At 29.3% G+C, this 14,153-nt stretch overlaps 2 protein-coding genes across 5 annotated transcripts in view; one reads left to right on the top strand and one right to left on the bottom strand.

The window, feature by feature from the left end:
• Positions 1 to 14,153, bottom strand: part of LOC127283290 (GATA zinc finger domain-containing protein 14) — a 40,014-nt gene that overhangs the window by 20,420 nt on the left and 5,441 nt on the right. For all 3 annotated transcript variants that reach the window (XM_051308043.1, XM_051308042.1, XM_051308040.1), the window contains exon 2: positions 2,622 to 2,732. The gene's annotated coding sequence lies outside the window, so the exon portion shown is untranslated. The remainder of the gene's footprint in view (positions 1 to 2,621; positions 2,733 to 14,153) is intronic.
• Positions 99 to 14,153, top strand: part of LOC127283289 (autism susceptibility gene 2 protein-like) — a 30,054-nt gene continuing 15,999 nt past the window's right edge. For both annotated transcript variants that reach the window (XM_051308037.1, XM_051308038.1), the window contains exon 1: positions 99 to 1,847. In XM_051308037.1, coding sequence (XP_051163994.1) covers positions 1,479 to 1,847 — 369 coding nt within the window. In that variant the 5' untranslated portion in view covers positions 99 to 1,478. The remainder of the gene's footprint in view (positions 1,848 to 14,153) is intronic.

Here is a 14,153-nt window from a genome sequence, read left to right on the forward strand (position 1 = left end):
GAAACTTCCGACACTTGAACTTGTAGATAAAGTAAATTTCTTTTATTTTGCAAAATAATTTGTGTGGAAAAAATTATCCAAAAAATGACAGATGAAAAGTGTCAGTGAAAATATTGTGAATATTATTTAGTATAATTATCGTATATTATCAAAAATATTGTTAAGAATATTAATAATAAAAGTCTGAAGTTTATCAAGAAGTATTTTCATAAATATTACTGAGAATATAAACTCATAAATGACAAGTATTGTAAATTCAGTTGGCAAACTAACCTCAAAATTTGACAGCTCAAAATAAAACTGTCACAAAGTATAAATAAATTTGTTGACAATAATTGTTTGGAGATAAAAACTATGTAATTATATATTAAATAAAATTATAACCTAAATAAAAATGAAATTTAAATCTGATAATGAAAATTGTTTCATAAATTAATTGAAATTGTAATCAATCTCAAAATAATCATTATATATTGTTATCAAATGTGAAAAAAAATGAACAATTATATTACCAAGTAAACAATTCAGAAGTAGACAACCGTGTATTGACAATGATAACAAAAATCTCTGTATAATCAGCTGGTATAAACCTTGACAACGTCGATACAGTAAAGTTCTCGGTAATATATAAAACCAAGTTGAAATTCTCTGCTACTAAAGAGAATTTTCTCTCTCTCGCGACTTTGGTTTTCACATACTATTCGAGCACCGTCTGCTGTGTGTGGTGAGGCAAATGATGACAGACTGAACCATGGGATTAAAGTGAAAATCGCGTCGTCGAAGTGTAATTGGGGCGTGTATTGATCAACAATTATTAATTATTTTATTTATTCACAAGTGAATGTAAATTAAATGATGAAAATACAAATGTGATTGTGGTGTGTTACGGATTAAAGTGCGTGCCGGCCCTTGACTTGTGTTGAAGAAGTTAAAGGCGGCCATTTTTACCTCCGCGATGCGGCAACGATCCGCCATTCCAAAGTCTACGGTGCCCTCGGGTGCATCTGGCTCCGGATCGACCTGGGTGCATCCTTATATCGACCGCGACGAGAGGAGGTCGGTCGAGGTCGCGCCAAGATGAAGCCTCATGAATCTCATTGAGACGAGTACGTGCGTGCGTTTTTTTTTACGTGCGTACGTGCCGCGAAGTGCAGTGTTCGATTGTCATAATATCAATATATAATACATATATATATATATATATATGTATGTATAATCGTCACTCCCAGTAAAAGGAAAATAAAAAAAAAAAAATAGTGTAAAGGAAAAAAAGAATCGTGAGTGAAAATTTAGTGGACAGTGTGTGATTGGATCGATGTGTTCGCGAGTAGTGCATTTTTCCCTAAAGGTGCTGATTTGGTATCATTAAAAAGGATCATACGGGCAGGAGAATTTGTTCTCTTTTATTTTTTTTTAATTTTTTTTTTGTCTTACCAACTTTAAGTTGGTTTTGAGTAGGGATTTCAAAAAAAAAGAGGATGGAGATCGAGGCGAAGCAGAGAAATCAAAGAAATCGGCGACGCGAGCGAGCTCAGCGTATGCTCGCGCAAAGGGAAAGCCTGGCAAGCGCGAAGCAACAGCAACAACAGCAGCAGCAGCAGAGGCAACGACCCGATGAGGAGGACAGCCACAGTGGCGAGGACGAGGACCCCGGTGGCCTCGGTTTAGGACTCTCTAGGGGAAGTCATCCAAGGGATAACCATCCGCGACCTCCCAGGCCACCACGGCCACCGAGGCCACGCAAAAAGTCCTCCCTTCAAGGTGCCTCACAAAAGGAGCCTCCATTTGAAGAGGACATTATCGACGGTTTTGCCATCCTCGCCTTCCGCACCTACGAGGAACTCGAGGTGAGTGCCCTTCGTCCTCGCAATCTTTCTCTCTCTTTCTCTCTCGCCATTCTTGTCTCTATCTATCCATCTCGAAATTTTTTTTTCTTTTTTAGCCTCTCGTTTCCTTCCTTCCTTTTCTTTTCATATATACGGTTGTTGCGCCACCCAACACACAGAGCCAAATCCCCTCAGATTTTTACTGATCTCTCTCTCTCTCTCTCACTCTCTATTTTGGGGGAGTGGGAGAGAATTTTCCGATTGAGCGAATCTCCGACGAGAAAGGGCGATTCGCTTATCGAGCACCGAGGTTTTATTCCAGAGAATATACATATATATATACAAGGGAGTCTGTGGGGAAAATGAAGAATAAGAAGAAGGAATTTACAAGGTACACATTTTGGAACTTGGTATTGATTGGTTGAATTATTCGTGATTGCTACCGTTGTGTACTGCGGTTTTTTTTTAAATTATTGACGTCAAAGTGTGATAAAAAAAATTATAAAAGTTGTTTAATATGTTAGAGTTTATGAAGTTCCACGCAAAAAAAAATTTAAATAGAGAGATAGAGATAAGATCTTATCGAAAGCGTAACATTATTAATCTTGTGGATTTAAAAAGAAATCAAAATTAAGAAAGTCATTAAATGAATGAATTTTCATATTTAAAAAATTTTTTTTTTGTATTTTCTTACTTTTTTTTTTTTTGTATTATTTTTTGTAAATTCTATCTAATTATGATTTCAAATAAAAAAACTAAAATAAGAAAAGAAACATAAAATATGAGATTACTCACCAATATAATTGCATCCTGAAAAGGCATCTCTCACATATTTTTCCTTTTTTCTTAACTAAAGTAAAAAAACGATCCTTTCTTTGTTGCTCGTGAAATGGTTTCGAAGAAAATCTGAAAAAAAAGTAAAAATCATAAATTATTCGAAACTACTTAAAATATATAAGAAATCAAATTTGTAATATGAAATTTTAACATTTTTTTTTCCTAGATGAAAATTTGAATGCAATATAAATCAACTGATTTTCAACAAGATTCTTTCATTATTGACTTTATCTCTCTCTCTCTCTCTCTCTTGTGGCAAAAGAAAACAAATTACTTTGCAGCAAAAATCAATGTTAGAATGTAATCAGTCTGCCAGTCTATTTTAAGAGTATATGAGAGAGATTTTCTCCGGGATCAAAAACATCAATTTTCGTCTCAATCTTATATATGTGTCGAATATATCATAATAAATCAAATTTAAAAATTTTGAGAAATTAATATATTTTTTGTTCTAAAATTTTTTTTTCTCCTTTTAAAATTTCATTTAATTTTCCGACTAATTAAAAAGAATTTTCTTTAAAAATAGACTTTTTTTGGGTTAAACTTCCGGAATTTCCGGTTTAAAAAATTTGTCACTTAAAAATTTTGATTTAATTTTCCGACTAATTAAAAAGAATTTTCTTTAAAAATAGACTTTTTTTGGGTTAAACTTCCGGAATTTCCGGTTTAAAAAATTTGTCACTTAAAAATTTTGATTTAATTTTCCGACTAATTAAAAAGAATTTTCTTTAAAAATAGACTTTTTTTGGGTTAAACTTCCGGAATTTCCGGTTTAAAAAATTTGTCACTTAATTAGCAACATGTGTGACTGACACAAATTTATAAATATTATCCTGATAAAGTAAAATCTACTTTCTTTCTCTTTATATATGAGAATAAGAAAAAAAAGAGAGAAAGGAATTCTAAAAAAGAATTGAAAAAAAAAAATTCTTTATAATAACAAGAAAAACGGATTCTGTAATGAAAATTGCAATAACTTTTTTTAAATCTTATAATCGTGAAATATCTTTTATGTATCGCAAAAGTTATGAGTGACAAAATATTAGTAGTTTAAAAGCCTTAAAGATAAATATCACAAAAGCTGTGCGTCATTTTAAAAACAGCGATATTTAAAACGAAAATTAACAAGTAAAGAAAAATAAATAAATAAATAAGAAAAATTATAATATATAAATGCAAACTGATGTTTGAAAATATAATGAAAAAAATGGAATCTTATAATAAAAGAAACAATATTATTAAAGAGAGAAAAATGGCAGTAGTCCAGAAAGGAAAGAGCCTTTGATGGGAAGAAACAAAAGAACGGGAGAGAAAAACATTTTTTTTTTTTTTAAGGTAAATTTTAGTCTTCCCTTTCTTTAGGTAATATAATAAAAGAAATGCGGAAGTTTGCACTGTAATCATTAAAGAGGGTACATTAAAACATGCTTAAAAAGCAGTATACACAACACACATGCTTTATGTATTGAAACCATACCGAGCATGAAACAGGATACTATATAACTTCATGGCACGTATGTTTATATGTATATATATATATATTTTTTATATGTATTACAAGAAAAAAAAGTGTGTAAACTTGTGTCAGGGTTCATTAACGACAATATGTAATTTAAAATGGAAAATCTAAACTTAAGAAAATACATTTGTTGTAATATACGACTTGAAAAAAAAAGACTAAAAAATTAAAGTGCGATATTATAAAAGCAGAAAAACCAGTGAATATATATATATATGCGAATAAGTTAAATGCATATACAATGAAAAGCAACAAACTCAGCAAGTAATAATTAAATAATAATAATTTAAAAGTAATTGCCTTAGACAAAACACGACAATTTTTTTTAGATAAAAAAAAAGTATTAATGTTTTAATCAAACAGTGATAAAAAAAAAACTCATAAAAGAATAAACATATACTAAATAATGTATAGCTAATTTATAAAATTTTTTATTCATTGCAATTATTTAAATTTATTATTATATTTAAATTAAAAAAAAAAATAATTTAATTTTTAATAATAGTACATTTTTCTCGATTTAACTGTGAAGTCAATCATTTTAATTCATAAATCAGTTTCAATCGAGTATCATAATTATTGCTCTAAATAGAATGATTAAATTCTCAAATGATTGCTTTGGAAACAAATTATCGTAATCAAATATATAATAAATTAATATTCAACACGATTAAATAAAACAAATACTAAGAAAATAATAATAAAAAAAAAAACATTTTATTATGGTAATTATTAAAACTAGAATTATTTATAATAAATTAAAGTTTAATTATTATCAACAATTATAATTAATAATTGAAACAATAATTAAAATATTCTTAGTTTCAAAACTACTATTTTGTATATTGTTTTTTTTTTGAAAATTACTTCTAAATTACATATATATACCTCAAGGTAAAAAAAATTGTTCACTTAAATGATTAGAAACTTTGTTTAAAAAAAAAAAAAAAAATTTCCGCGAGACAAAAAAAAAGTTCATAAATCGTAAAACACGTTTTTGTACAATTATTTTTAATAAGAAATTTCATTTGTTTTTTATTCTTTTTTTTATGGAAAAAATAATCGTTAGCGTAAAAATCATTAGAATAATTCATTTGAAAAATATAAATTAAATACAAAAGTAAAATTCAATTTCTTTGTAAATTAAATTTTAATAGAATTGATAAATTATCTTTGCATTGAGTAATAATTTTTATTTTTATTTTAATTTTGATATGAAGTGAACCAGATCGATCTATTTTGCCCGCGCGTTATCATTATAATTTTACATAAATAATATCTTTATTAAAACACATTCTCGACTTTGAAAAAGCTGACAAGTCTTTTTCTATATAAAAATACTAATTATCTAATTCTAAAATCTTTGCAATCGTTTCACGCGTTTCCGCTGCACGATGTTTAATTACTTTGGTATTCTCTTCTTGTTTTTTTTAAAAAAAAGGAATGTAAAAAAAAACATCAATTCTTTAGTTATTTTTGTTTAAGTTTTTTTTTATCATTAAGTGTTTGTAAATTATTTACGACTTGAAAAATGAGTATAAAACCTAATTATTCAGGTATATATATATGTATTTTATTAGATAAAATAGGTATTTTACTGTTTGCAGTAAAATTGTTACATCCACTTTATAATAAATTACCATAGAAATATAAATAGTTTTCACTTTTGAACTCCTTTCTCAAAAATAGTTGGGAAGTATTTTTATTTATCAAAATAAATTCGTACTTCAGTTATAAGATTATTAAAAATGGTGACACTTCTCCCGGTAAAAAAAAAACCATTTTTCAATTTATAATTTTAGCCTTGACATCATTTTTAAAACAATTCTTTTTTTTCAAAGTTCTCATATTATTTTTATATTCTATTCAATAAATTACTATATAATAATTTACTTATTTTTATTCGATATAAAAATAATTATATATATACAAAAAGACAATAGATTTTTAAACTTCATTTTCACACCCAGAGAAATGATTTATTTAAATCAAATAAAATATATTTGAATTAAATAAATGTATATTTGTCACAGAGCCTACTAACATATTTATTTGGTGTAAATAAAAATTTTATTTGACATAAATAAATTTTTCTTTAGTTTAAATAAATTTTTTATTCCAATGAAATAAAATATATTTGCAACAAATAAATGAGTTAGTATAGGCTCTGAGACAAATATATACTATTTCTCTGAGTGCAGTTGTAAATAATTTATCAAATATAATTTTGTCATTCAATAAATATTACATCTGTTTTCTTATATTCGAAAACTTAGATATATAGAAAATGGACTGATTATAAAATCAAATAAAAAAAAAAAGAAAAGAATGAAGAATTTGCCGCCTGAACTTATTTATATATACCGGTTTCCATATCAGTAAATTCTGTCCTTAAAAAGACTATGAGAACGAGTCTTACATTCTTAATGAAGGCAGAAAATATATATAAAATTTTTTTTGTTTGTTTTGAGAATGTCGTTTTTCTCTTTGCAAGTGTAACTTACACGGTTTGTCATTTTGATACCAATTGCACGTAAGACTGGTTTTGGCAGGTGAATCGATTGTTTTCCAATCGATAACCATTACGAAAGGAGAATTCAACTGCTTTTCAAAGAAATTGTCAGAAAAAAAGAGAGAGAGAGAGAGAGGGGGGGGGGCGATTGCCACTAGAAACTTTATCAATGTTACAAAACTCGTTTCACAAAATAATGATCATTCAAAGAAAAATTATTTATATGTATAACAACTTTTGTATAATATTTTTATGTTTCAATTTTTATATTTTTAAAGATTTTTCTGTACTTCAACCAAATAATTTTTATTTAAATTAAATAAATTGTATTCAAATACAATTTATTTAATTTAAATAACAATAATAATAATACCAATAATTTTTGTATTTGAAACAAATACCATTTAATTCATTCAAATAATAATTATTTGGATCAAATAAATTTTTTCCTACCTTTTTTAATAAAAAAAAAAAATGATTTTATTTAAAATTCTAATAAACTTTTTTTTTTCTTTTTTTTTGTTTTAAAAGAAAATTTAAAGTCCATCATATCTTTCGCTAATTTATTCGGTCGGTATAGTTATAATTCCAAACGTAATCATTCGACTGGAAACGTTTCGAGTGAGTTTTTATTTTAATGAAATCGCGTTTTTTTGACAACTATATATACGTGATGTTTAAAACAATTCTCGGGTTAAAACAAAAAAGTAGTTTTCGAGATAGAGAAAGTTAGACTCTTCTTTTGCCACACACACACACACACACAAATACACACAATATTTATATATATATAAAAAAGAGGAAGGAGCTACTCTCCGCGCAAGTTTCAAGTATTTGTTGAAAACTAACTCGTCCAGTTTACTTACCTCTCGTTGCGATAACGAGTTTCTGTTTTAGTGAACGCTCTACAATTTTTTTTCGAGTGGGTTATATCACTTGAAATTGAAATGAAGAAACTGTTTTATTTGTTGCTTTATTTTGACTGGACAAACTCCAATAAAGGGGGGTTTTTTTTTTGCCTTTGTATGTATATAACAATGAATAATCAAATATATATATGTTATTCGATAACAGAAATTTCGATAATTGATAATTGTATGCATACAAAGAAAATCGAGAATTGTTTGATATTTTAATTATAATTATACAGTGAGAAGAGTAATGATTGTTAATATTTAAAATAAACTCGTAACTTAAAAATTTAATAAAGTATATCAATTGATTCTATGCGATATAAAAAAAAAGTGAAAAAAAATCATTCAGCTAATAATTATATTTAACAATGGAGAAAAAATAAATAAAAAACGCGAATGAATAATTACTATTACTACCTCATGGCAAAATTTATGTGATGGTAGTTATTTATGTTCACTTTCACTATATGGAGTTCTCATGTTGAGATTCAATAAACAAATTGAGAAAAATTGTTATTTATCATTATTGAAAATTTTCTTTGTAAAAATATTCAAACTTAAAATTGCTCTTTTACTACATTTGTAAATTTCAATTATCTTTTTAAAAAATATTTAATTTTTTTTATTAAAACTTTTGTTTTATTTAGTTTAATTTTTCCACTAGATATAATTACACAGAAAATTAAAAGTCATTAAAATAAGCTGCAACGCTTATTATTTTTATCTAATTTTGCTTATTTTAATACCAAAATGAATTAAAATAAGCAAAATTGGATTAAAATAATAAGCGTTACAGCTTATTTTAATGCCTTTTAATTTTCTGTGTAAATTTTAATTTAATTTGCCGAATAATTCTTTCGATGATCTAATTTTCTAAGCGATTTTTTAGAGACAAAACAAAGAACCTTGATAACATGAAAAGGCGATTTTAGTTGTTATAATCAAAGTCTAAAACAAATAATTATCGTTTTATGGTTCACTGCAGAAAGAAACAATAAGTGAGAAGGTTGTAAATTGATAACTGTAGGCTATAATTAGTTTTAAGTTTTTTTCACATTTTTCTATTTCCTTTATTTTTATATTTAAAAAATAACCCTAATTATTTTTTTAACACGAAAAAAAGGGAAAAATTCGTTTTTTTTTTCTCAAAACGAAGTTTCAACATTTTTAATTCTTAAAGTTTTAACTATTTTCTACTCTCTAAATCTAAATTAGTAGTTTTCTACTAATGAAAGAGTGCGTATTCGTTTACCAATTGAATTAGTAACAGTTTTGACTAATTTTTAGTAGAAAAAAACTAATTTCTAGTAGAAAACTACTAATTCATAGAGTAAGTCATATTTTTTACTATTTTAAATGACTAAGTCGATTTACTCTATGAATTAGTAGTTTTCTACTAGAAATTAGTTTTTTTTACTAAAAATTAGTCAAAACTGTTACTAATTCAATTGGTAAACGAATACGCACTCTTTCATTAGTAGAAAACTACTAATTTAGATTTAGAAAATACTTTTTTTCACACTGACTGTACCAGTTACCAGTACGAAATATTTGTTGAGACCATATATAATCTCGTGTCTCAAAAATATAAAGGTCCTCGAATGCAACCGATGTGAAATCTTTTCCACGCTTTTTCTCTCTCGAATCTTTTGTGTGTATGTGAACTCCACCCCTGCCGCAGAATTACCTGGTTGTGTTGATCTTACCCGGAGATCACCCCATACCGCACTATAATATAGAAACGTAAGCTGAAATGGCATTTCACTATATGTTCTAAGTTTACAGCACTTTTTATAATTGTCAAGAAAAAGACCTCAATATTGCACAAAAAAATAATTACTAAATATTTAGTAATTTAAACTTTTTTCTACGAAATAAATAACAAAAGCATCAAAATTCTATCTGATCTCTTATAAATCACTTTAAATCTTCTAATTGTAGACTGAAAAAAATTCCTAACCCCCGTATACCAGGAATTGAGTAATTTGCCTGGTTACGAGAGGAACCCACTAGGCAATCTTGGTCAAAGTTGATTTCAACAATTAGTCGGAATGACTAGGGAAGCTTATCAGAATAACCAGGTATCTTAGTTACATTGGCTAGAATCACTTTGACTAAATAAACTTTAGCAAAATTTGACTATAGATACATGCGATATTAACCAAACACCTTAGTTAATATAACTACACTGAAAAAAAATTCTGGTTAGGCTATATTTAACATTACTTTCTAGTTATGTTAACCAGAATTCTAGTTGAATTAACTAGAATTCTCGTTAAAATAACCAGAATTCTGGTTAACCTAACCAGAATCAAAATATTAAATATACCCTAACCAGAATTCTGGTTATTCTAACTAGAATTTTTTTTTAGTGTAGGAAACAAGAGGTCAATTCTACTAAATCGACTTTGACAATATTAACCAAGCTACATAACTAAATTGACTAGGATGCTTGGTTACGCTGACTAGATTTAAAGTTGCTATGGTTAATAGTCATTAATGCGAAGCAAATTTTTTTCAGTATACAATTTTAACTAATCTTGCTAACTTAGATATAATAAAAACATATACAATTTCTTTCATAATGGTCGCATTCATGATATTGAAGTAGGTATAATGTATTGTCAGAAGTGGTTTTTGAAATGCGATAATTTTTCCGATACTGGGTGATGATGAAAGCTTCGATGTCCATTAGCGTAAATTTGTATTAATTTCTTGCCCGAGAGAGGGTCGATCGATAAAACGAATTATGTACTTAATCTCTCTCTCTCTCTCTCTCTCTCTCTCTCTCTCTCTCTCTCTCTCTCTCTCTCTCTCTCTCTCTCTCTCTCTCTCTCTCTCTCTCTCTCTCTCTCTCTCTCTCTCTCTCTCTCTCTCTCTCTCTCTCTCTCTCTCTCTCTCTCTCTCTCTCTCTCTCTCTCTCTCTCTCTCTCTCTCTCTCTCTCTCTCTCTCTCTCTCTCTCTCTCTCTCTCTCTCTCTCTCTCTCTCTCTCTCTCTCTCTCTCTCTCTCTCTCTCTCTCTCTCTCTCTCTCTCTCTCTCTCTCTCTCTCTCTCTCTCTCTCTCTCTCTCTCTCTCTCTCTCTCTCTCTCTCTCTCTCTCTCTCTCTCTCTCTCTCTCTCTCTCTCTCTCTCTCTCTCTCTCTCTCTCTCTCTCTCTCTCTCTCTCTCTCTCTCTCTCTCTCTCTCTCTCTCTCTCTCTCTCTCTCTCTCTCTCTCTCTCTCTCTCTCTCTCTCTCTCTCTCTCTCTCTCTCTCTCTCTCTCTCTCTCTCTCTCTCTCTCTCTCTCTCTCTCTCTCTCTCTCTCTCTCTCTCTCTCTCTCTCTCTCTCTCTCTCTCTCTCTCTCTCTCTCTCTCTCTCTCTCTCTCTCTCTCTCTCTCTTTCTCTTGTCTTCTCTGATTCTGCTGTACAACCTCATCTTTTTTCTCTCTCCTGACCTCACCACATGTACCTCTCCTTTTTTATCGAGCAGTCGCGAGAGCTTCATTATATATATATATATATATATATATATAGAAGATCAAATCCCGCTTCTGTACATATGTTGTAATCTGTCTAATCTTCATGCCAACACATAGTCGAACAAACTTTATCGGTATAGATAGCTGAATCGCTTTTTTACGACTGGTTATACCCAGTTTGAACACCTGATCGGACACCTGATATCAAAAAACCTGCTAATTCTTTTGACGATAAAACACTATGACATGAGGCAACCGTAAACATTTTCTCTTCGTTATATGGTTTCCGCCTTATTTTTTTTTTTTTTTCATCACAATAAAATCTTTGACACAGAAAAAAAATTGCAATTCATTTTGAGAATAAGATAAAGGGGCATTAACGAATAATTATTCACAAATTCATAATTACACGGAAAGAAATATAAACATTTTACTACACTGAAAAAAATTCCTAACCCCCGTATACCAGGAATTGAGTAATTTGCCTGGTTACGAGAGGAACCCATTAGGCAATCTTGGTCAAAGTTGATTTCAACAATTAGTCGGAATGACTAGGGAAGCTTATCAGAATAACCAGGTATCTTAGTTACATTGGCTAGAATCAATTTGACTAAATAAACTTTAGCAAAATTTGACTATAGATACATGCGATATTAACCAAACACCTTAGTTAATATAACTATAGGAAACAAGGGGTCAATTCTACTAAATCGACTTTGACAATATTAACCAAGCTACATAACTGAATTGACTAGGATGCTCGGTTACGCTGACTATAGATTTAAAGTTGCTATGGTTAATAGTCATTAATGCGAAATAAATTTTTTTCAGTGTACAAAGTAAAATCTGAACTGTTTGGAAGTTCTGCGCATTTCTGGCAAATTTTGCTACGGAAATAAAAAAAATTAGTATATAAAAGTAGTACAGTTTACTCCGGAAATAGGTTTTACTATATTTACGGAGGAAAAGTTGCTAGAAATGCGTAGAAGTTCCAGACAGTTTAGGTTTTACAGTAAAACCTCGTTAACAGGAACCCTTATAACACGAATTTCACTTTAACAACAGTTTCGGTCCCTTGAAAATAACATAGGCAATATATTAACTAACACGAATTTCGTTATAACGAGAACAAATTCTCTAGTCCCGTCGAATTCGTGCATTAACGAGGTTTTACTGTATTACTATTTCCGTAGTACAGTAAAACCTCGTTAACCCGTATTTGATGGGACTACACTGAAAAAAAATTCTAGTTGAATAACCAGAATTCTAGTTAGAATAACCAGAATTCTGGTTAGGGTATATTTAACATTTTGATTCTGGTTATTTTAACGAGAATTCTAGTTAATTCAACTAGAATTCTGGTTAACATAACTAGAAAGTAATGTTAAATATAGCCTAACCAGAATTTTTTTTTCAGTGGAGAGAATTTGTTCTCGTTATAACAAAATTCGTGTTAGTTAACATATTGCCCATATTATTTTCAAGGGACTGAAACTGTTGTTAAAGTGAAATTTGTGTTAACGAGGTTTTACTGTATTCCTTTCTAAATATTTATACTGGTAAAGAAAATCTTGCCAGTATTATTGAATTAAAATAATTGCAATACAAAAATGATACAAAACTTAGAAATCTTGAAATTCCGCAGCAAGAATCATTTTATAATACAGAATCTAGTGCAACTGTAATCCCAAAATTTTTCTACCCGCGGGAATATTAGAAAAATAAAATCAGACATAAATTCATATACACAGACATATGAGAAATATTTTTCTCACAAATAACTGGAAAAATTGAAGTGAGTTAAATCGAACTTTTTTTTTTTGGCAAAGGAGTTCCGCAAGAAGTTCGCCTTTGGATTTTCAGATTATGTATTATATTGCGCGAGGTATATAAAGTCAGGATTAGGATCCAAGAGAGAGAGAGAGAGAAAGACGAAAGGAAGATATTGAATCTCTGTCGAGTTTCTTGAAATTGATATTGAAACGTTGAATAACATGAAAGCAAAAGAGATATATCCACCTGCACGAAAAGACTGACCCAGTTTTCTTTTACGAGACTCCGATATATACAATGTTTTGTGGATGATGCATTCTCAAACTGTATAGGATATATTCTCGATAAAGAGAATCCGTTTATAACTTATCGGTATATATATACATATACTACATATCGTTTACTCTATCAAAATTTATTATTTACCACAAAAGCGATAACATTAAATTACTTATTGAAATTTTAAAAACTTTTTTTAAATTATTAACTAATGGAAAAAGGATATTTTTCTAAACTAAAGGAAGATTATTCATTACTGAAGTGTGTTATGAAGTTATCACAAGTTTTCATAAGAAGAAACAAATCAGAAATGACGTAATAGTTTCATAATCAATAAATACATTGTTGCTCGGGTATACTTAAAATCTCTCTTAGAGCTGTAATTTACAATTCGGATTTATAATTTGAAATTATTTTTTAGAAAAACGAAAAAAAAATTGCAACAGTAAGTGAGCTGTCGGAAATACTTCATTACTACCACTAAATTTAACGTCAGGAGGTAACAAATTTAGGAAAAATGTCTAGTAAAATTTAAGATCTCTCTTTCTTGATTTTCGCTGAGATTTTCTTTTGTGGGCAAAAAAAAAAAAAAAAAGAGATAGAAGTTGTCGAGAAGAGGTTCTTAACACAATTACCCCCCTGTCTACCATGCGCGCACCGACCTCGTGAGAAAAGTAAGTTTAACGCTGACATAATATGCGTTCACTTTGCTATCATGTACGATTTGTCGTGATGTACATAACGTGAAGAACGACAGAAACAGTCGAAGAAGCTTACATGCGTGAACAGAGACTATTATAGAGAGTACAAGTAAAAGAGATAGTAGAGCAAGAGAAAAAGAGGAAAATAGAGAGTAGACTTGGCAACACTGTGCGTGTATGAGTTTGCGCAGGATCGAAAGGTTTCAGCTTTAGGGTTTGTCTCTTTTTCTCACCCTTTTCCTCTCTCACTCTCTCTCTCTCTCTGTCTCCTTTTTTCTCTCCGTGTCAGTGGCGTAACCAGAAAGACTAACGGGGCTTAACCCTCCCTTGAG

This window comes from Leptopilina boulardi, unplaced genomic scaffold, assembly GCF_019393585.1.
Source record: "Leptopilina boulardi isolate dan_hultmark-lab unplaced genomic scaffold, ZJU_Lbou_2.1 LbouV2_31, whole genome shotgun sequence".
Lineage (NCBI taxonomy): Eukaryota > Metazoa > Arthropoda > Insecta > Hymenoptera > Figitidae > Leptopilina > Leptopilina boulardi.